The sequence below is a fragment of the Serinus canaria genome, chromosome 5, assembly GCF_022539315.1.
Source record: "Serinus canaria isolate serCan28SL12 chromosome 5, serCan2020, whole genome shotgun sequence".
Classification (NCBI taxonomy): domain Eukaryota; kingdom Metazoa; phylum Chordata; class Aves; order Passeriformes; family Fringillidae; genus Serinus; species Serinus canaria.
In genome coordinates, this window is record NC_066319.1 from 23,534,892 (window position 1) to 23,558,288 (window position 23,397).

The 23,397-nt window shown below is 42.9% G+C and overlaps 1 protein-coding gene across 3 annotated transcripts in view; it reads left to right on the top strand.

Moving 5' to 3' along the window:
* The window catches only part of LRP4 (LDL receptor related protein 4), an 82,068-nt gene continuing 58,671 nt past the window's right edge, over window positions 1–23,397 (top strand). For all 3 annotated transcript variants that reach the window (XM_030239887.2, XM_030239889.2, XM_050974777.1), the window contains exon 1: window positions 1–120. In XM_030239887.2, coding sequence (XP_030095747.2) covers window positions 36–120 — 85 coding nt within the window. In that variant the 5' untranslated portion in view covers window positions 1–35. The remainder of the gene's footprint in view (window positions 121–23,397) is intronic.

Below are 23,397 nucleotides of genomic sequence, written 5' to 3' on the forward strand. Positions count from 1 at the left end.
GGGCGGCCCGGGCACGGGGCCGGGGCGCTGCCACCATGAGGCGGCGCGGCGGGGGTTGTCTCCTGCCCGCGCCTCCGCAGCTCCTGCTGGTGCTGCTGGGAGCGCTGCTCCGCTCCAGAGGTAAGCGGCTGCCGCGGCACGCTCTGCCCCGCGGCAGCGCGGGGGGCCCAGCCGCCGTCCCGGGCTCGGCGGCGGCGATCAGTGCCCGGGCGGAAAGCCCTGCCCGGCGCGCCGCTCACCTGCCCGCGTCCGCCGGGCGGGGAGCCCTGCCCTGCGCCGCCCCGCCGCGCTTTGTCCGCGCCCCGTCCCGCGCCCGGACGCGGGGCTCTCGCCTTCGCCGTGTCGCGGCGGGCTGGAGCCGGCGAAGTGCCCCGGCAGGCCGGAGCGCGGGGCGCGGAGAGGCGCTGCCCTGGGAGCGCCCACGCGGTCGCTGCCCCCCGCGGAAGTTTGGCGGCGGCGGGCGCGGGCTTTGTTCCCGCGGTGCGAGCGGCGGGCCGGGCTGGGGCGGGCGCGCAGGTTGCCTCGCAGGCTGCCGTGCCCGGCGTGTCGGGACAGCCGCCGCTCCGGAGCAGGAATGCAGCCGCGCACCCGCCGCGACGGGCCCCTTAAAGGTACAGCCCGGCTCCGCGGTGGCGCCCCGGGCTACCTGCCTCGCCTCGGTGGGGACTGGGAGTCCTCCCGCAGCGCCCTGGCACAGTGGGGCCAGAGCAGGAGTACCAAAAATAGTGATGAGGGAAGGGTTTCGCTCCGCTCTTAGCGAGCCGGGAGGTAGTCTCATGAAGTCTCGCCATGAAAACTTTAGCTTTGTGGTTGCTCTATCAACTGACATCTGCTGTTTACTCGTCTTGTGCTGTCGTTCTTGATTTTACAAGTGCGCCCGGTGGAGAAGAAAACATCTAAACGGTTCACAAAATTGTTTATAAAGAATTAGATGGCTTTTGGGGGAGGAGTGTGGAGAGGAGATACGTACCTTATTTCTTTCACTTCTTTGGCAGCTGCTGTATAATTTCACCCATCCGTTTTCTCCTGTGCTACTCTGAAATTACAGGAAGCATTTGCAGTAGTGCTGCTGACCTCCATCATTCTACAAGTATTGCCCCTGGGGCACAATCATAGGAAGTTTGGGTTTCAAGTAATATTATTTCTCTTCTAACAAAAAAACTAATTGCAGGCAGCTTTGAAGAATGTGCTAAGCTAGCTTGGATAGACTGACTAGAGAGGGCTGTAGTTCTGCATATCAGAAAGCCTGATTTTTAGGAGCCAGAACTACTCTTGAGCTCACAAATGCCACACAGATACTTAGCCGCCCTCTACGACTGAGAAGAATCTAAAAGATAGATCTTAGTGTAGGTACAGATCTGGATGTGTTTTATTTTGGCTGTTACCCAGGTGCTCCTAGTTAACGTGTCTGGGCTGTTAACAGCCGTGTGGGGGATGTCTGATTGTAAAATGCAAGTTTGCTAGTAGGTGGTTGTTCCTTGATGTTTCTAGGATGCTTTTTTTTTTTTTTTTTTATGGCAGTTTGTTTCTCTTTCAAGTAGTTTTCCCATCAGTGCACTTTTGTATCCTCTCCAGATGACTATAAGTTTATGATTGGATGTGCCAGCTGCTTCCAGAAGTAAATATCCCCTTTACTTCATCAAAACATGAGGAAATAAGGACACAATTCCTGAGCAATCTTTTTCCTATTTGAAGTAGGGAAAAATATGAGGAGATACCAGGATGGAGGTGGCAGAGAAAATGCCAAAATTTGTGATGAGTCAGAGTTCTTTCACTTAGCTAGAAAATTTTTGAAGTTGTCCCTTAGGAGTACCTGCAGGGATGGTGTGCAGCTTAACTGTCATAAAGCATTCACGGAAGTTGTGATAGCAAACAGGTAAGCTGTTACAAACACTTGATCATTTACTGCTCTGCCTCAGTACAGGAGAGCATAAAGCAAACAAGTCTGCAAGACTGACCTTTGACTCTTTTGTTGTGGATAGTGGCAGATCAAACTGGAGAAGTCTGTGCCAAAAAATCCCCAAACCAACTAGAGGTCTGCAAGTATCTTGAGCTCTTGGAAAAGTGCATTGCAGGTAAAAACAGGTATAGAGAGGGAATTTAATGCTAATGTTATGCACTGCTGGTGGCTGGAGCAAAGAAGGACCTGGTGTTAAGATGGTCTGTGTTAGTAAAAATACAGAATGTCACAGGTCTGGCTGATGTGTTTGCTGTTTTATCTCCTGGAGCTCTACCAGAACAATACATAGCTGATATCAGAGCTTCACTTCTGAAACATCTTGACTGTGTTTTGTAGTTGGAAACCTGAATGTGTTACTTCTGTGGAAGTATATTTTGTAGTGGGAATCACAGTTTCAACTGCCTGTGCTTGGCATAGCTGTTGGTTCTGCAGCTATTAGCCAAGTGCAAAGCACCCATTTTCTTATTGTCAACTTGGAGCTGATAATGACCTTCCTGGGTGTGCTGAGAGTGCCAGGGTTTGCTGAATCATCAGTTGGGATGATATTCAGAGATCTCTTTATCACCCTGAATTATCTTGACTTTTTTTTTCCATAGTGGTGATGGCATTGAGTAGCATTCCCTATATTTCTAAAATGAGGAGCAGCTTGCTACAGGCGGTGACAAGTGATGGGTTTTTGTTTTGCTTTTGACAATGCTGTCTACTAAAACATAGTGGAAAAGCATATGGCATAAATCTTCCAGTATAAAGTTAGCATTATTTTTTTATTTAGTGTATATAAGCAATTTTCTTTTATATTCTCTTTCTAGAAGTTTTCAGTTGTGTGCTATAGCACTCTTTTCTGCAATAGAGAAACTCTTCTTGTATCTTGGGAGTGTGGGTGTATGCAGCAAGAAAATTAATAGGTGCATAATTGCATAAAGTGTTTGCATTTCCAGAATGTCTTGTGAACCTTGAAAAGGGATATTCTCTTCCTGTGGGCCACAAAATGTGATTGCAGAAAACTGGTAGTTGTTTTTCTACATTGTATTCCTTGAAATTATAGAAGGAAAATGTGGTTAGATACAAACATTATCCAGTTGTTTGTAGTTCAAACCAGAAAACAGTACGTGCTGTATGTTAACTAGAAAGAAATCAAAGAAATTTGTATTTTGTTTTTACTTGTAAATGCTCTCCAGACTAGTGAAATTAACATTAAAAAATAGTTAAAACATTAATTCTATGAGAATGATCTGTAGTCTGATAGTGCTCTTGAATCTTCGTGCACTCTTGTGAAATAGGCAAATATTATCCTTGTTTTGTAAATGTGGGAAGTGAAGTAGAAATTGTCTTGCCCAAGGCCAACTCCATTTGCCCTAGAATGCAACTTACCGTCGAACACAATAGAATGTATGCTTCATAACACTTATAAAAGCTGATAAAGAGATACTATCTTAAAAACCAGTCAAGGTTTTAAAAATAGGTTTATATAGTAAGTGCATGTTCTGTAGCTTCATTGAATTCCTTTGCTGCTTATGACTATTTTTCTTTTTATTAATACTTACACTTCTCTTGCTGATGGTCAAAAGATCATAAAACCACAGAAATTTTACTGACTCTGTTGGAAAGGATGAATTGGTAAATAGTGTTATTAAAAGAAATGTAAAAGAAAGGTGGATACTTAATTTCTCTAGTCCTCTGTTTTTCCTGGCTTAGCTATTTGTGATGTTTTCTTATATGGGTTTACATAGTCAGATGGTATATCTGTAGACTTAAACTGACCATCTTTTAAGGTGTCTGGCTTTACCTGATAAAACATCCAGAGCTCTCTGGCATACAACAAATCCACTCCTTTAAAAGGCATACTGTATTTAGCAGCTGTCTGTGTTTCACACAGATCATGGCAGAAAACACTAACTGTAATTGTCATCCCCAAATCTCATGTCCTTGATGGTTAGGCTCTTTTGTGTCTGTGGTTTTAATGGTTCTTTGCCATTGCTGATAAGTTAGGTATTACTCTTTTATGGGATTTTGCTGTCTCTACTGAGTGAAAACTGGGCACTGTAATGCTCCTTGAATCTCTTCTTTCTTCTGTCTGTAGATTTCCATTTCCCTGTACTAAAGATAGTAAGTGTATGGATGCAGGAGCTTGTTATTCTGTTGACTTGTGGTTTATTCATGCTGTATATCTGGTTGCTCTGGGCCTGTTACCTGGGAGTATTTGACTGCCCTCCTGTTGTGAGTGAATTCATGTTCAGGTTTTCAGCTTTCCAGGCATGTTTTTTGCCACTCTTAAGCAGAGCTGTCTCTTAGATGCTGAAGTGTTCCAGCCTTTGCATTTTGTCTGGAGGACTCTTGAGCTGCAGTCAGTCTTTCTGTGAGCAGCAGATCAGCTGTGGTGACCCTAGATGAAAATAGACTCACTGTGTACGGGCAGGAAAATAAGTTTTCATAAAGACTTTATTAACATCAAATGGAGCGGATGTTTGTTGAATTTTGTAGTGCTGAATTGTGAATGACTGAAATTCCTCATGTCAGGGAATTAGGTAAGTTAATATAGAAGACAAAGAAAAAAAGGGAATTGAAGTATCATGAACCCAATTCTGATGGTATGAGATACAGTAAGCATTCTGGTATAACATGTTAGCAGCACACCTGTGGGTTGAAAAAGTACTAACAGAAGCTTTGTCTGTCATGAGGTTCTTAGGTGATTAGGTTCTTCTGGTATTAGCCACCAGTCAGCAAGTCACAAACCATTAAGATTAACAGACAACAATGTAGATGCATATTCAGTGTTTGCAGTGCCCGTTGCAGTTTTGTCAAAAAGTGTATGACCAAAGACAGCACAGATCTTGTTTCTCAAGCTGTTGTATGTTGATAGCAACTTTCTGGTGTTGCAATACTCAGAAGTTCAAAGCGCCAGATTTTTTCCCTGAATGGGTTAGGGTTAGAATAGAATTCACCTTCCTGTACTGGAATGATGAGGTTGTATAAAGAACTGTTGTCCAGCAAAGCTTCCAGTAGATAACATATTTGCCTGAAAATAGCCCCACGTTCTGTAGGGTCAAGGTGGAATTTTACTCTTGAAGTTAAATCTATGAGCCGTGAGACGTTATCGTGACTCCAGGCTGGAGAGACCCCTCTCCTGGCTACCAGCATGGTGACTTCCTCAGTGTGCCCTAGCAGGGCATAGTCTTCTGTGTCTCTTTGTTACTGCCTGACAGCCCCTCCCAGCTGCTGGGGCTTTCTGTTTCTATTGCATAGCAGCAGTTCTTTAATCAGAAATCTTGTTAGTATTCAAGGATAATTGATCCGACTCTCTGGTAGGGGGTGGGGACCCAGCCTTGCATCCTTCTCCTACTTGCCACCCCCAGTTTGACCCCTGTTGTCTCTTTGTTTCCTCCTGTTAAGTTTGTGCCAGTGATATGTGTGTGTGCTGTTTTTCCAAGCAGCCTGAAGTTGGCTGTAACCAAGAGCAGCAGTTAAATAGAGCCCGATTTCCCCGCTTCCTGGCGTTCAGTTGTTCGGCTCCATTTTCTGGTCTTCTGTGTTTTTGATTTGCAGAGAAGGAACTTACTTGGTGCCCCCGGGCATCTCTTAAACCCATTAGAACAAACTCCATTATTTCACTGTACTTAGAAATCCTCCTCCTTTAGCCCCAGCATCCATCAAAATAATGTATCCTCTGTAAGGCCCTCTGGAAAATGTTTAATAGGATCTTTTCAAACTCAAGGAGAGTTCCAGTTGGGAAGGGGGAGGGGAGAAGGCTAATGGAAGATCTGACTGTGACTTGCAGTAAGCCTGAACTTGGCCTGTGTCAGCTCTCCCTTCACCTCCATGCTGAACAGAGCAGATCCAACACTGGGATCAAAGCTGGAAACAAAAGGCTTTGGGAGAAAAATTTCCCGTCTGGCCAAGAGGCAGCCACACAAAAGTGGTGCATAATTTATCACTCGAGGTTTATTTCTGCTGTGCTCCTTCTGGAGAGAGGAGGAAAAAAGAATTGACTCTCCTGCTGTTTCGAAGTGGATAAGTGATGGCTTTGGAGATTTGAGGCAGGAAGGAGCTAGAGATACCATGGAAAAACCTTTTTGGTGCTTTCTGTACGCAGCTCCTCTCTTCTCAGACATGGTCAGGCATTATTTCTCTTGAGGGGAACCCTATTCTTGCATTTTGAAGTTTCAGACAGTGAGGACTTTAAACTTCTCTGGTAATTTCCAAATCACAATGGAGTGGTGTTGCCCTCGGCAAAATCAAGTTCTTTGACTTTCCGAGGTGTTATTCTTAACTTAAGGATTGGTCTAGGCTCTGTGGCTCTGTGTAACATGAAGGAAGAGGCTACGTTTGCCCCAAAGGCTTTATAGTCTTAATTGGACATCTGACATCTGATAAAGATCAGGGGTGTGATAATTCTACTGGGATAGATAAGGTCAATATTAAAATTGTATTGCTTTCTAATTAAATTTCCTTTAGCTTTGATTAAATGGGAAAAGCTTCCAAAGGTTTTCATTCCAATCACTTCATAGAATGAGGATAGAGAGAGGTTTTGAGTAGGAGTTGGCATCAAAGACTGCTGAAGGCTGGTAACTGTGTAAATAAGGATGAGGAAGCAAATGCAAGAGTAGTGTAAACCATGAGAAGAAGGTAAAGGGATATAGGAGTATAGATATTAACAGAAGCAAAGATAGGCATTTTGGAAATGAGAGCCAAGGACTTGAGCTGGCAAAGGAACAGAAGAGTCGTCTAAGGAAATCCAAGTGGAGTAATTATGTGGGATCTGATGGCAGAAAGCGTTGTTAATTAGGTAGGATAAAAGATGGAAATTTTGAAAGTGAAGATGAGCATTGAGCATAATTTAACTGCTGAGACAGGGAAAGACTTATTTTACTAATGCTTTAAAGGAGAATGTGACAAATTGTTAGGAATCTGTGACAGTTGAGTCCCTGACCTAATGGAGTGATTTGATGAAATATTAGGAGCCTAGCAATGGAGTCAGAGGTGGAAAGGGAGACTATTAGCAGAACACTGAGATGGTGAACCCATGAGATAGCTCCATCACTACCTCTATCTGCAGTGGTGGAATGTGGAATCTCTCAGCCTTGGGAGCACATAAGCTAGAAGTATTTTTGAGTGGGATGTCCTGGAAGGTATTTTGGCAGACAGTATTGTCTGGAAAAGTGTATGAAATTGGGAGAGCAGAACTGAAGTGAGAAGCTAGAACTGTGGAGATAATTGCTTGGATAAAAGCATAAAGTGAGACATAGGAGATGACTAAGGGTTTGGTAAGAAGTCAGGATATAGAAACAAATGTAAGTCTGGTGGCAGAAAATTGCTCCTTTCCTGGAAAAGCAGCCTACTTCTCTTCCGTTTCCCCATTAAGAATTGGTGTGTGAAAGAGTGAGTCACTATTATGAACAGTTAAAACACAGACATCTGGTGTTCTCAGCCTTCTTCTCTGAAAGGCTTGTAAGAAGCGTTTTGGGACTGTGCAAGGTTAGAAGGAAATACACACTCTGCTCCTTTAGCCTGAATCTCCAGCTCCGTCAGTTCATTTGACTTGGTGACAGCTAGTAGTGCTGGGAGAGGTTCTTGCTTAAGGTGTAGCCATTCAGTATATCAGAACTGTCTCGTGGGATCTAGGATTAGAATAAAATAAAGACACACCTTCTTTCTTTTTTTTTTTTTTTTCCTTTGTGCTCCCACCCAATTTTAGTTCTGAATTTCCATAACTGCTGAATAGTCAAATCCTTTCTTTGCAACACTGAGGGCCGGAAAAACAAAAAAAAAAGGAGAGATGTCTTGGGGTTGTAATTTCCTGCTTCTGTTCCAAGCTCTGAGGATGAACTGGGAGGTGGGGTAATTCTCTGAATTAAAACTGCATTTGTTAAGAGGAAGCCAGCTTTTCTGCTGTCCTTTCTTTGTTATTCAGACTTTGCCACTTCTTCAAGCTTGACAAATTTAAGAAATTAGGTTTTTGAGGCCTCAAAGACTGTATTCTCTTCACTGTGATTTTTGAAGCCTGCTACTCCTGAAAAGCCTGAGTTGAGCTTCTTGTGGCTGAAGGACATGCCACTAATTGTGCTGCCTTTATAAAAAGGGCCTTGATCAGCATAGTACCAATTAGCATGAGGAAAAACATAACGAGTCTGTCTGTGAGAGAAATCTAGAGAGTTTGTGGTATGGGAAAGGGGAGATAGATTGGAGACTGCCATTCTGGAGGCTTTAATAGCTAAGAAACAGGAGAGAATAATCATTGGTAAATAGGAATGCTAGAGAACTACCTACATTTTAGTAATGGATCTCAAATAGAAGTATTTCAGTGTTTAAGTCTTTGAAAGCATGATGCAGGAGTAAGTGAGAGACTGGGTCAGGAGTTCTTCAAGAGCAATAGTCATAGCCCTGCAAACAGACCTAAGTTAAATACAAGGAAAGAGCAGGTTGAGCTCAGAGCTGTATTCATGCAGAGATGAAGTGGTGAAGGGAATTTTCTTGGGCATTGTCTTGGAAACTGGGAAAGACTGATTTGTCCAGTTGACGTGGTTATGGCCCTTTGCTATCTTGGGGAAGGCTGCCTCTGCATCTCACTTCTTCCCTGATCCAGTGAACGGCAGCTGCAGGAGGCTGTTGACTCATGAAGAGCTGATTGCCGAGCAGTTGTCTCCACCACAAGGGTGGTAACCTGATGTGTTCTAGTTTGAACTGTCACCACTCGTGAATCAATACTGTCTGTAGGCCTTTGTTCACTGCATTTTTGAGTGTATGGAAGAATTCAGATCTGCAGTCTGCATTACCTTAAACAACAGAAGACCTTTAGGCGTTTTGAGTGTTAATTCTTAGTTTTAGAGGGTTTGTTTTTGTTTTTTGTTTGTTTTGTTGATTTTTTTTCCAGGCACAAGGTTCTTTTGTCTGGGAAGCAGGTGGATCCCCTGCCTGTGCCTCAACTCCTCCAGAAGGGCAGATTTGTCATCTTTGCCTCTTTACAGCTATGCTGAGTAATTTCTAAGCTACCAGTACTCAAGCAAGAACAACTCTGGTGTTCCTGGACTTCTGCAACCTCTGACTACAAACTTTGGCTTGAAGCAGCTTGCTCACTAACAGGAGAAGCTTGTTATTTCTCTGAGGTTTCTCTTGTTTGTGACCTGCGTTCTGTGAACTGGAAGAGGAGGAGCTGTAATCTTCTGTTGCTCATAGTGCAAATTCCGCACTAGGACAAAATAAGTAAATTGCTTAGGTTTAAGTTTTGCAGTCAATTGTCCCTAGAAAATATTGGGTGTTTTTTTGGTGCTTCTTTTCTTGTCTCGTTATGGTTAGTTCTTCACTCGTAAGTCTTTAGAAGTTTGGGAGCAAACTTTTAAACTCAAAAGAAATGTCTGAAAAAAAAATGGGAAAATTCCTGTGATACTCTATAGTAACCTTTTCTTGGTTGGTTGTGCTGGAGAAGCAAACTTGATGATGGTAATATGGAAGAATAAGAGAAACTTAGATGATTATTTTTTGAGAAAGGACCCGTGAGCAATTTTTGTGATGAGATGCTTTAGAGCAGACCAGTAAGAAAGCGGGGGTAGCAGACACTTGCCTCCTTTAAATGTTTGCAGAACCCCACTTGGCTTAATTGGGTACACAAGGTGAAACCTAACAGTTATAATATAGAAATAATGGGAGATACAGGGCAAATTAGACCTATGTACAGTTCATCAGTTGCAGGATAAAAATAAACACTACTCAGACAGTAGTAGCCTTCGAGCAAGGAAGGGAGTGAGGCAGAGATGACATCTTTGGTATGTACATCTCGACTTACCCACTCAGACGAAACAGCCTCTGAGCTCAGGCTTCGATTAAGTGACTGGGACAGCTGCCAAAACACCTACGTTAGCTGGCTAAGGTATTGCAGTGCGTTGGTCCTGCAGGTTAATCTGGGAAAGGCAGAGTGTTATCTGGGTTTGTCTTGGGTTTTTTTCTTGAGCAACATCATAATAACATGCTTTGCGTCCTCTGTCAAGATCGTAAACTAAATGTGGTGGCAATGCTAAAACTGCTTCTTGAAGTGTTGGGAGGACAGAGGGCCATTGGAGTTACACCCTAGAAGACCAGGTAGCCTAAGGAGCCAGCTTTTCTGATTGTGCAGGCTGCATACCAGAGTCTCTAATGTATGTGCTTTATGGCTCCATGCCCTTTAGAGACAAGCAGGAGGGGAGTGGTTCACAGGAGCAGAATGACAGTAACTCCATAAGGAGAATATTATCAGTTGTGGGATGGGACTGAGCTAAGGTGGGTAGACAGCACAAACCCTCCACAGCCTCACCGTAATGAGCCTCAGGAACCTTTGCATGCTTAAGGCTTTGTGTGGCTGTGCTGGCTGCGTTAGTGGCCCTAGCAAGTAGGACATGCTTGAACTGTTCAAACCATTAGAACTGAATACACTGCTGAGATTTTCCTCCTATACTAATCGAGAATAAATTAAATATTTGGCTCCCACAGGAACGAACTCCAGAGCTCTGAATGTTCTTCCATTGTAACCAAAGGGAAGTAAACTTTTTTATTTTCAGATGTGCAAGGACATGAAGTTACTAGATCTAGAGGTCTGTGTAATGATTGCTACAGAGTAGGTGTGGGAGGATTTGCTGATCCTAGCGGCAGCAAAACCAATTTTTTTTATGCAATCTTATTCAAAGCAGCAAAAGTTGTCTCCACCTAAAAGCACAGGAGAACCATAGGCTGAAACCAAATGAAAATGCTATCCATGCCTATGAAAACATTGTTTCTGGGGTTTGACACTCCTTTTGAGGCTCGGGAAGCAAATAATTTCATCCCAAATTCACACGAGAAACTAGTCAGAATCTAAACCAGAACACAAGTTTCTATAGCAGAAAAAAGTCCAAACCTGTTAGCCAACTAAACTGCCACAAGTTATTGTGCAGAGTTATTCTGCTGTCATTTAGTGCCAAGTGAAATGTGCAAAATGAAGTCAGACTTCTACCAAATACTGAGCTGGCATGTGCAATTTGGGTTGCAATTTGGATCCAGGGAGAATACCATAAATAATAAATGTTGGAATGAGAAGTAGAAGGAAATTTTCTTCTGAGAAGAAAATTTTATAATTTTATGAGTAAAAGACAGAATATATTAGAGCAAGGAACATTTATCTTACTAGAAATAAAATGTTATTCTTTGGAACTTGGACTCCATGCCATGTATCCCTTGCTCTTCAAACCTCTGTGGAGATGGGCCCTTCATATGTTGAATCCACTTCTGGAAGAAACTCAAGTGTGCTGCTTTTTACATGTGGGTAACACTTGCAGAGCTTGTTTTGCCAATAAAAGTGTCTTTGAATTGATTGTGGTGGGATGTGGTGTGAGTTCTGATGTAACATGAGGCTCTTTGCAAGTGCAGATTTTGATGAGAACTCATCTCTAAAATCTCTAGTAATTTTATTCTTGTTGCTGTTGTGAATTGGCTCCTTTCTTTCTGTGTTCCATTGTTGTATGGATGATGTTTGGAAATGAAATATCTTCCATCTGGTTAAGAAATTTGATTTATCCTTGGTGGCTTGAACTGCTGTCTTTGCTAGGAGGAAATAGACAATGTTCCAACTGTCCTGGTTATCACCCACTTGTCTTTCTCCAGATCCATGTCTTTTGCAAGGATCCTAGAAGAGATGACTTACGGATCATGAATTGTGTTTTGCCAATCCTCTGTTCCTTCATATCTACCAGTTCAGTCCTCTCCTCCTGTTTAAACTTGGTAAATTAAACATACGGCTTAAAACAATTAAACAGTGAGCTGGACTGTGGAGGTCTGGTTTGCCTGGATACAGTTCATAGCTTGTTTCAGGTGGCACTAAGAATGCAGCTCCAAATGACTTACAAGGGCGTGTTACTGATTCAGAGTAGGGTTTAGTATAACCTTGCTTTATGGGAAATATTGTCATCAAAATACAGTTTTATGGTAATATATAGCCCATGTTTTGGAATAGCCAAATTAGAGGAGTTTTTGCTCCTGCTCCCTTTTCTTTTAGTAAAACTTGATTTCTCTGAGAGAAGTTTTTTTGGCAGGGATACTAGGATGTTGTCACTGCTGAGGGTTGTTCTTCTCTGCCTACAGTGTGTGTGGCTTGGCCTCCAGCTGCTGGGCTTCCTTGGCCCAGAGGTGTGGTTTCTTGTTGCGCCTGGTCTGGTGTAACAGTGGGCTGTCCCAGAGAGCAATCTCGCTCCCTTGTCCCTTTGATTGGTCTAGATATCTGCTGGATGAATCAGTCCATCTTGTTGGTTTGTCACAGAACTGGCCTGCGGAATGTTGAAACCACAGGTTGCGTGGTATTGGCGAACTGAAGTGAGTTGCTCTTCAGTGAGCTCATCAGTATAGACCTGATGGAAGGACAGAGGGAGGCAGGACCAACCTTTTTTTTGGCACTGACTTGCTGGTTCATTGCCTTGATAGTGATTTGGAAAGGCTTTCCCTAGAAACAAGGAGAGGTGAGAATTCAAGCCCAAGATTTAATTTCTGTGGCTCACATAAGCATAGGCCTCTTTATTGTATTGTTACTTGTATGACAGTGCTGCATTAGCATCCAAGTGTGGTGAAAGATCAACCTATAGATGTTGCATTACATTAATACATATAGATGGTGTATATTAATTGTTGATGCCCTTTGTGGTGGAAACTTCTATTCATTAGGGTTGCAAGAAAAGACCTACGATCTTATTTTAGTTGGGCTAACACAGACCAAAGTTGTGAGTTGTTGCCAGAGAAATGGTCAATCTGAATAAGAAAAGCTTTATCACTTTGCTAGTGCCTTGATTATTCTTCCTTAATCTTGCCTTTTAAATGACTGATGTCTGGCAGAGAGTTGGTTTTTGGCCCTTGTTTGCAGACTCTGGATTAGAGTTTTGCTTGTTCTCCCCACCACTCTCCACTGATGTAGTGTGATGATGTGGTGCAAGCCTGGCCTGGGCATGCACACAAAAGAAGGCACAATTCACGCTCCTCCCGAGCCGACGTGGAAGTGGCAGTGGTGATGCAAAGTGTCTGGTTAGTCACAGGAAGACAGAGCTAGCTGTGGGAAAGCATAAGCTGTCTAAATGGCCATTCCTGTTCTCCCTGAATGAATATGTGGCGGGCTGAAGGCGAAGATGTACATAGGATGAATCTTACACATGAATTGTCAATTGGAACACGTAAAGATTCACTCTAATGGAAATTAGAGCTTCACAGTGTTACATGCAGCATGTGCATACAATAAGAACAATCCCTGCTCTGAAGTATTAATAATTTCTACGTGTAGTAAATTGACAGATATATGAAGTAATGGGAAAAAATACCCACCATGAAATACTGATTAATGTAGTAAATAGAGGCTTCAGTTAAGCTTTGCCTTTTAGTCTATATGATGATGCTTCTTCCTGCCTTTCTGTTGAACCAGCCTTTCTCTAATTGTTCCTTTTCCCCTTCTGATACAATATACGCAAGATTATCACAATTAGACACGTTTGTTGTGTCTGAGGTCGGATACTGGGAGAGTGAAAATTATTCTCAGATGTAATGTCCATCTAAAATGATTTAGTTGCTCTTTTTGCCCTGGATAGTGCATGTTCCTGTCATCTGCCGGCATATTCAATAAGCAGCTGGCACTAGTCTAATGAGGAGAATCATATCTAAACCAGCTTGCAAAGATTCTGTTCTGTGTCTGTGACTCTTCCACTCTTTCCCTTATCCTGACTATAGCCTCTCTTAGGAATGATCACAAAATGGTATTTAACCATGTAATCACAAAGGTCAAGAAAATTGAGAACAGAAGCTTAATTTGGGCTGGGTTAGAAATCCAAGTTTTAACCAGAGATTCCTGGCTTGGGATAGTTTAACTGTTGCCAACTTTACCTAATAATTATTAAGTGTTCCTTTTTGTGGCTTTGTAGCAGCAAGCTAGATTGCTGGGTAGAATTCTGTAAATACATAATTACCTCCAGTGGCTGTATTTACTCAATAGCTCAAGTGTTTTTCCCTGCACCCCCTGGAGATCAGCTGTACAGAACTTGGGTTGGGAGTGCCATCTTTGCAAGCTGTTACATAAAGATTCCCTGTGGTTGTTGAGTCAGGTGTGCTAATGGCTAGGACTGGGATTTTTTTACTTTTCTCTCAGGATAGCTGACAGTTTTATTTTGGAGTCTGCAGACTTTTTTTTGTTTTGAGGGTAAAGAAGTTAGCCGTGGTGACTGGCTGCTTAATAGCTGTTTTTTTTCTGCACACTAAAGTCAGTGTTTTTTTCCCAGATTAGAATGTTACATTTTTAAACATTTACTTACTCAAGTGTAGAATGATCTAATTCCCTTTGTTTATTCCTTTTCATAAGAATTTTCAGCACAGTAGCATGTCTATCCTACTTCCAAATGTACAAACACTTGGTAAGCAGACTGTAAGAAGAAAGTCACGCATGACCCACTGTAGTAAATACATTTTTAAAGCTTTAAACAGGAAATGACCCTATCTACTTCTGTCAGTTTGCCTCTGAGGCCATGGTTCTGCAAGCAGTGAAGCAGCAGAAGGAATCAAACTGGGCTGGGTGAGGAGGAGTTTGAAGATCCTTCAAGTTTGCCTCTTTTTGAAGCTTATTGCCCACTGCATAGCTTTTGCTCATCCATTTTTTTATCAGACTGCACAAAGGTATGCCAGTTTATGGGGTTGTAGGACTGGCAGTAAGAGAAAGAGGGCTAAGAGCTCTTTAGGGTGGGACAACTGGTGGATGTAAAATCACCATCCTGATGCTTCTTTCTCATTTTGAGCAAACATCATTGTGTTTCTGGAGAGCCTGAGACTTGTGTTATCACTTAAATATAGTTAAGTCAAGACTGTTTTTTGTCCTTTGCTTATTGTGCACAGAAGAAGGTTTACAGAAGGATACCTGGAAAGAAATCAAGAAACTAGATTACAGCATGAAGGGCAGAAAATTTTATCTTCCCCATGGAAAACTGACATCTTCCTCTGAGGACTTGATACCTAAATCATCATGTATGTATTGAGTTTGCAAAGTGTTTGTGCAGTTTTAAGGAGAGGTACGGGAATGATTTCCCAAAGGCTGTTGCTGTTTGTAATTCCACGTTATCAAAAACTGTATGTTTGATAATGTACAGTAAAAAAATGAAGAGAGGGTAGTGAAACTCTAAGCAAGCTTCTCAGAATCTGGACTTAATGGACCACATTCAGTCTCAGAATATAGGGCCAGGAAATGGGAAAGCTAACTGAGCTCAGCCTCTGAAGCTGAGGTGGATGCTGTCATGACTGTAATGCTGTGTAGCTTAATGGGGTACTGTGACTTAAGCTGACCTGATCTTGACTCATCAAGGCTTGTTGGCTGAAGGTCCAAATGTACCAGATGTTCTTACTTAGAGAATGATCCATTGGAATAAATGTTATGTTCTTACTGTGTCTGAGAATGGTAGCATAAGGTACCAGAAAAATTCAGCAAATTTAGTCAAGATACGTACTGCACACTAGGGCCTTTCCCCCCACCCCCAGAAACACATCTTTTTTTCTTTTTTCTTCCTGACTGAAAAAAAGGTAATTTTACTTCACAACTTTTGAAAAGAATAACTCCTCCACTTGGGAGTGGAAAGAGAGGAAAATGTCTCTATTCAACTGAATTCAACTATTCAACTGAAAAAACTCCTAAGAACTTCTCAAGGTAGACTGTAATTACGGGAGGTAAAATTCTGCTACAAGTAGACACGTAGCCCTGTGTTCTGTCACTTCTCTACTGTTATCCAGTCATTTTAGGTAGCATTTTTAGCACTGATGGGCTTGGGTTGCTCTTTGATCAGAGGAAGTACTCTATATTTGGCTGAATAATATTGTATTGCAATGCCCACAAATTGGCTGAAAAGCCTGATACAACTTAATTTGTCTGTTGTACCCTACTCCCCAAAGTATGGTGGAATAACAGAAGGAAAATTGCTCTTGAGTCATTGTGGTAAGTGCATCTGTAAGACAGGAGACATCAGACTGTCTGTTCATGGGTTTTGGCCATGGGTTTTGATCATGGTTCTAGCAAAAGGAAGTCTGCTTGCATGGGGGACACAGTAGAGTTTAAAAGTTTTTCAAGTAGGGATAAATTCTTCTTCCAGGGCTGAATGATGTGTCTGCTTAGGCTGAATGATGTGTTTGGATAGGCACTTCAAATCCTGGAACTTGGTCCAGGAAGTAGTATCAGAAGCACTTGTTAATAATATTGTTAATACAGACTATTCTCATGAGAAAAATCTGCAGGCATCTTTAGCCTGCTTTTGTATGGAAGCAGTGGTTATTTCAATATGTGTGCATATCTTCTCACCCAAAAAAACTGGTCCTAGAGAATGTAAGTTTCATGAAAACAGGCAGCACAATAAAGGGAAGGGACCACAGGAGCAACCTGGCTGTGGGTGAAGATTCCTCATGAGTTTGCATTTTGTTAGACATGAAAGAATCACCTCCCTCCATTTGGCAACAGATGTATCAAAATTGTCTGTTAAGAGATGAATCCATCTGAAACTGGCTTTGTGAATCCTGTTTCTCACGTAGCTATTGAGATTTTTCAGGTGTGCAAGTTGAGGTCTTACTGGACATAAGCCTATTTCCAGGTCCCCATGCAGTGGCAGTGGTCTGAGTCGTTAGTTCATCAAGCCGGGAGATGTTTAGTCCTCTCTCGCTGGGAGGCAAAGGTCTTTAATGGGCTTTCATTGGATTGCACTTCAGGACTCAAAAGCTTTGTTTGGTTTAGGATGTGGCTGCTTGGTTAGAGTGTAATATTTCTGGAAAGAAGTATGTTAAACCTGTGTTTTGAGTTAGCTGGTTGCTGGCTATTTCCCAAATATGAATGAGGTTTTGGGTGGGTTATTTTGTTGGTGGTTTTTTTTTTTTTATTTATTTATTTTTAATGTTTAAACAGTGATGTTTTTGGACTGGATGTTATCAGTTAAGGTTCTGACATTGTGCTTATCCCCAGCTTAAGGGTCCATGGAGGCTCTGTGTATACCAAGAAATTCTAAGTAGAATATCTGAAATAATTACTATTCCCAGTGATCTGCCCTGTGCCTCTGAGTGGCTGAATATGAGGTAGTATATTGCTGAATGTCACAGTTTACAGCCTGGCAACTTTCATTTATTTTAGCGTGCTGGGTTATAAACTGGAGCTTTGGGAACTGTGCACAAGTGTCCTGAGGTAATGTATTGCCAGATAAGATCCTCTGGATTGCTGGGTCTGGTCTGATTGAACTGGAAGGAAGCTGCAGGCGTGCCTCTCTTTTCCCTCTGGAGATGTGCCTCTTGCTCTTCAGGCCGTGTTACAAGGCCTGCGTGCCTCAGCCTGGCCAGGGCAGAAGGTAGCTGAGGGCTTTTGCTGAGGGCAGGGAAAGGAAGGAAAGGTGTCCTATTTACGCCTAAACATCCTCAGTGTCTTGAAGCACAAGAGAGACATTTTGGAATGCAAGTTGAACCAGTTCTGATGGTTTTTCCTAACTAGTTACATCAGAAGGTCCAAGGATCATTACTTCTTTTGCTGTTTTTTTCTTTTTTTTTTCTTTTTTTTTTTCTTTTTTTTCTTTCAGCCTTCCTCCCCCTCCACCTTTTGTCTTGCTTTCAGTTCACCCATCTGCATCTGGTCTTGCCCAGGCAGCTGCTGCTCTATTTGTATGTTCCCTGGGGGAGCTCTGGTGCTCCTTTAAGATCTCCTGTTGCGTTGGGAATTCACCTTTTAGACATGGTGCTTCATTAGCCTCTCTCATTTAGTACTGTGAGAAAAGATTTCCCCTCCCAAAAAGCAGAAGAACGAGTTTCCAGCAGCATGTGCTTGAGAGAAGAGTGTCTCTATGTAAATAGAACAGGTTTAAAAGCAATTGGCAAGGGAGCAGCTGGAGAGGTTTTGAAGGAATTTTGTTTGACCGAGTTGGCACCGTGAGGCCCTTAGGAGGCTGAAGAAATCCCCCCTGCTCTTTCTCCATGGGGAAGGTTTGTCCACTGATGAGTGACTGCACTGCCCCTGTGCACTCTTGTCTCTTGTCCCCTGCCTCTGTCTCAGCACGGTTGCTCCTTTTTGTTGCAGCTCGTTAGAGGAAAAATAGCCATTTGGGATTTTTTCAACCATTGGGTTCTGCATTTCCTCATTTGCCGCCCCTCTCCCCTGCCGGGCGTTGTGGGAGTCGTCCCCTCTGCAGGCGACGGTGGGAACGACTCCGGCCTCACTTATCATCAGTGACAAATCAATGGCAGCCTTCAGAAAGCTGGCCCCCAGGATCCCCGCTCGGCCCAGCTCTGGAGCAGTGGGAGGCTTCCCTGGTGGATAAAGGACTCCTTGCAGCCTTGACTTGTTGCCTTAAATCTAACTGAGGAAACCTTTTCAGTGTCTGCATCAGTGGCCCCCTCCCCTCTCGATTTGTTTTGGGGAAGGTGGCGGCTGGTGGAAGGGGGGCACATGGGGAGGTGGGGGGAGATGAGAGTAGGAGAGCATTGGGGTTTGTAACACTTTTTTCTGTTTCCCTTTCACAATAGCCTGGCTGGTGCATGCAGAGCTGGGCTCACAAAGCCTCCCCGAAGTGCCTGGAGTCCCGCAGGGCTCCTCACAGTGAAAGTTTGCTGTGTGTATTCCTACCAACAATACAACTGGGCCCAGCAACCGGCTCCGGCTTTGGGCAAATATTTCTACAGCTTTTCCTTAATCGCTTTTGAGGGAAGGAGGGTGAGATGGGTTTGAGAGGTAGGAGGGTGAAAGAAATTTTGTATATGCAAAGGAGACAAAAATACATATGGGTGGACAGATTTATCTCTGGCTTCTGTGGTCCAGGCTTCTAAAAGAAACCTTTGTCAGTATCCGTGCTAAAGCTAGAGAAGGTTTGGGAGGAATCAGTGTTGGATCTGAAGGAGAAAGGAGATTAAGGCAGACAGGGCATAGTGGTTTCAGCTCTGCCAGTCCAGTTTTTTTGTTTTGCTTTAAGAAGGAAGCATAGCTGACAAGCCCTTTCTGTGTAGTTTAATCCAAAGTGTTGGTGTGGACTGAAAGTACAGTCTTTTTTTTCTGTTATGTCTAGCTTATTTCTGCTTAGCTGTTCTGTAGGGTTTATGCTTGATTTCCTATTCTCTCTTTACCTGTGAATTATCTTTCTAGTTTATTTGATCTTGGTCGCAGCTCAAGACTGGAAGAAATCAGAGGAGTGATGTCCCTTTAAAGCAAATTATTTCACCTTCACTGTCTGATAGGTTTTGGCCTTGGATGTTGCGTGAACCCACTGCTATAGCCCTGGGAGAGACAGGTAGGCTCATATTCATGTGCTGGTTTTGTCTCCTGTTTCTAAAGGTGCAGTGGAGATACCTAAGCAGCATGAAACTCCTTGATTGGTCCAAGAGGAGATCATGTGAGCCTACTTCTCTGTTGCATTATGAGGAAAAATTAGACAGGATGCCTCCTTTAAACATTGCTTTCCACCTCTGCAGGGCTGGCAGCAAGCTTGGAGTCCTACAGTTTGGAGTTAAATTCTTACATTAGTTAAGCTGTGTTGCATGTGTATTAAAGGTTCAAATGTTATCTTAGGGGCCTGATGTTTGTGTTACAGTAGAAATGATACCAGAAGCATAATCCTTGTTCCAGGTGCATTATGTCAGAAATTAAATTTAGGCAGGAGGTGCTTACCTGTGTCAGTGTTCTCCTAGAAAAGGGAATACTTTTGCTCTAAGGTCATGGTTCCACAGATGCTTCATACTGAGAGTAACTAGGGTCTGCACATATGGAGACTGAGCTTCCTGGACTCTGTCCAAGGCCATATGCAGGATGAGTGAGACTACTGTGCAATGGTAAAGCCGAGATAAAGTTCTTAGCATGGATATAACCAGTGCTTTTAAATAAGGGAAATCTTTGCCTTTCATTTGGAGATGAGCACAGAATATGAATCTTTATTTGCAGGAGGAAATTCTTAATAGGCCAAATACAGATCTGAGTAAAAAGAACATAGAATAACATCTGTCCTTATATAGATGTTCAAGCACCTTTACCCTCACTAGCATCTGGTGACTGCACCTTTGTTTTATATTTCTGATGATATAGAGTTTGTAGAAGCATTCTATCCATAGAACATCACAACTAGTAGTGGGGCAAGGTTTGTAGGAAAAGAGAACCACTTCGGTTAGACCACCTAAAGTGTCTGGAAAAACAAACAAGACTTTGGGAGCAGTTTGTCCTAAGTTTTTAAATTAAGGACAAGTTGAGAACAGCTGCCTTGAGTTCAGCTTGAGTGTGTTAGTGAGTTGGATATTACAAAGAAAATTCCTGATCCTTCTGGAGCAGAAAGGGGGATGATATGTAGGAAAGGAGTTAGTGCATTAAGGGCCAAGCCTACTCCAATCCTTGCCTGATTTTTTCTTGCAGTTGATTAGAGTGTCACCAATTTCTAGCTTTCCAGGCTGAAACTTGAGGGAGAGAGAGAATAGTTTCTGCTTAAAACTGACTGTGTAACTTAAGTTAGAAATGATTTGGTGAGTTTGGAGAATAAGGATGGAGAGTGCTTCCCCCTCCATGTTTAAAACCTTGCCATAGTACAGAAAAGTTGTAGAATGTTAGAGAGCCTCTCATACTCTAGAAATAAAAAATAAAAAAAAAAAAGAAAAAATCCAGTCCAAAACCAGAAGAAGCTTAAGGATTCTTTGGTTTCTGAAATTCACCCATGAATAGTGGAGTTGCAAATATTCAGACATTTCTAATGTTTTTAAAACTTTCAATCAGTATTTGTATGTGCTGAGTAGGAGTTCAAAACCCTGCCAGCAAAAGCCTCTTTGATGCTCGCTGTGGTGGACGTGGACTATCCAGTCACTCAGGCTTGAGTTACCCAGGAGCTCTGCTCCAGTTATTGCTCCGTGCGAAGGGCACCAGAGGAGCTCTGGTCCAGAGAATGCCTTCTGAGAGGCTGCCCTGTGGGCTGAAGGCTTCTTTGCTGACCTACAGGCCATGAGGAGGAGGAGAAGGCAGCTGCAGAAGGCTATTTCTGTGTGCCACAAAGCAGTGTTGAAGATTGTGTTGCAATGCAAGAAATAGCATGGAGAGCTGAGTCTGTCATCCCACAAGGGATACATGCAAAACCAGTGCAGCTGTGTTCTGTCAAATACCAAATAATACAGCCCGTCTGCCTGAACAGATTATTCCAGCTAATTTTAAAGGGTTAACTTTTTGGTAGCTGTGATCCAGATGGAAAAGAGCTATTCTTTTGCCATCAGTGTGCACATGGCTTAAACTTGTATATTTGTACTCAGTGGGAATAAAGAGAAAAGTGACTGCTGGCATCTGATTGGACCAAGATTGAATTTATGGGCATTTTTCAGGAGAGGAAAAAACCCAGTAAAGTTTAGGACGAAGGTGTAGCAGAAGAGAATTGAAGATTGTAGAAGTAGGGAAGCTTGTTAAGAGACAGAAAGAAATGAGGGAATGTGGGCATGTGTGAGGAGGGTTCTGAGTAGTGAGTGTGAGATGGGACATTCTGCCTCATGCTCTCTTTTCCTCCATCTAGCTCATTCCTGTACCTCATCTCCCAAGTTCATCTAGCCTGTACCTTTTACTCCCAAGTCCCATTTTCCTATAGTGGCTCACCCACAAATCAATTTCTGTCTTTCACATTCTTTTCTGTAGCCCGTCCTTTTTCTTAGGAAAAGGGGAGTTGCTAGTTTGAGAGGCCTGAGGCTGACCTGTTTGGCCCTGTGTTTTACCTTCATATCACCTGTGTTACTTCCCTTTCCTTCTGTAGTGTTTTACAAGCATCCAACCCTTCTGCAAACCAAGTTGAACACTTGAAAACAAGTTGGACATTTGGATTTCTGTCATGAGACTCTGTGAGAGGTCTAGAAAACAGAGCTGATGATACCATTTAAAAAAGTAAGATGTGAAGGTGAATCTGTGTTTATGGATTGCTTGGCTGTTCTGGTGATGAATACCATATAATAATTGTGCATTGGGTTCAAGAGTTTGTGTTGCAAATATAATACAGAGATTGTGTGGTGCCATAAAAGTGCAGAAGCTGTACAAGTGAATTTGATTCTGGGATTTCATTTTTCTAACTTGTTTATAATGGAGTTTAAATGTTCTGTGTAATCAATAACAGCTGGATTTTTTTTCCTGAAGCATGCTGCGTAAGATACTGTTGCTCAGTTCTGCATACCAGGAAGCAACCTTTTAAATTCACACCTGTGAAACAAAATTTACTAAAATCTTCCAGGCCTTGGCCCTTCATTTCCTTTCAGTGAAGGGAGAGCTGGTGTTGGGGGTGTGTCTCCTAGTATGTTGTTTACTGCTACCTCTGGTTAACCTGTTCCTCATGGACCATTCAATGTTTGTATATAATACAATATTTTTACTTGGACTTGTCCCATAGCAGTTCCTTTCTCTTTCTGCTGCTGCAGAAAGAGATGGTCCAGGTCTCTCATAATGCTATGCTTGTAGCCTCTTTCAGTCTCTTTTGAACCATTCCCTGTTGAATGAGAGCGTTGAGTAAAGGCCACAGGTCTGCAGATGAAAAACACAGGGAACATGAGTTGAGATCCATGTTAATTTCCCTCCGGAAGCTGCATTTCTGTAATTACAGTTCCAACATCCTCCAGAAGAAAAGGGCCCTGTCCCCCCCTACAGCCCCCCTGGCAAATTTGATGTTCCTTGCAGCGGGGAAACCAGGCGTGGAGCAGAGCAGGTCAGCTGGGGCTTGAGAACGCTCCCTTTTGGTGTCTTCGTTGCTGAAGGGGGGTGGGGGCCTATTGCTGTTCTCAACCCCCTTCTTGCCCCTTCCCTCAAATCTCCCAAGTAAATACAATTTTATTTTATTATATTGCTGCTGATCTGCTGTTGTTTTTGTTACAAAAAAGGTGGAAGGGGCAAGAAGGAACGAAAGAGTCTGGCGACAGGAAGAGATGAATTGCTGAAGAATGACACTGGCAGGGACTATTGTTCATTTTAACGCTGGAGCAGGAGCAGAGAGAACTGTTCACACGCCATTCTTGGGCATCCTGCTGGGCAGGCTAGGAAAGGGGCATTCCAGCTGGTCGTGAGATTTGGCTGGACAGATTGAATTGGGCTGAATAGAATGCTCGCCGTTTTTTATTATTATCATTTTTTTTCTTATAAAGAAACCCACTGATTAATTGCAATGGAACCCGATTAAAGGCAGAGTCTGAAACCCACACAGACATTAGACATAAAGCTGTCAGCCTACCAGCATGTGATGACTGGGCATTAACCCTTTACAAGGCTAATGGGGGAGGGGGATCCTCACCAGTGTCAACGTTGCTCAGTGTGTGTATACGTGTTTGTGAGAAACAGGACTTCTGTCATTTGGGGAAGGAGTTGTGTGCACAGCAGGAGACCTGTAAACAGACTATATCTCATAAAAGACAAGGGACTGGAGAATGAAGGTAGGGTTAGGGTAATTTTGTTCATGGAGAGGTTGTATGAGGTTTGCTCAAGTGTTACT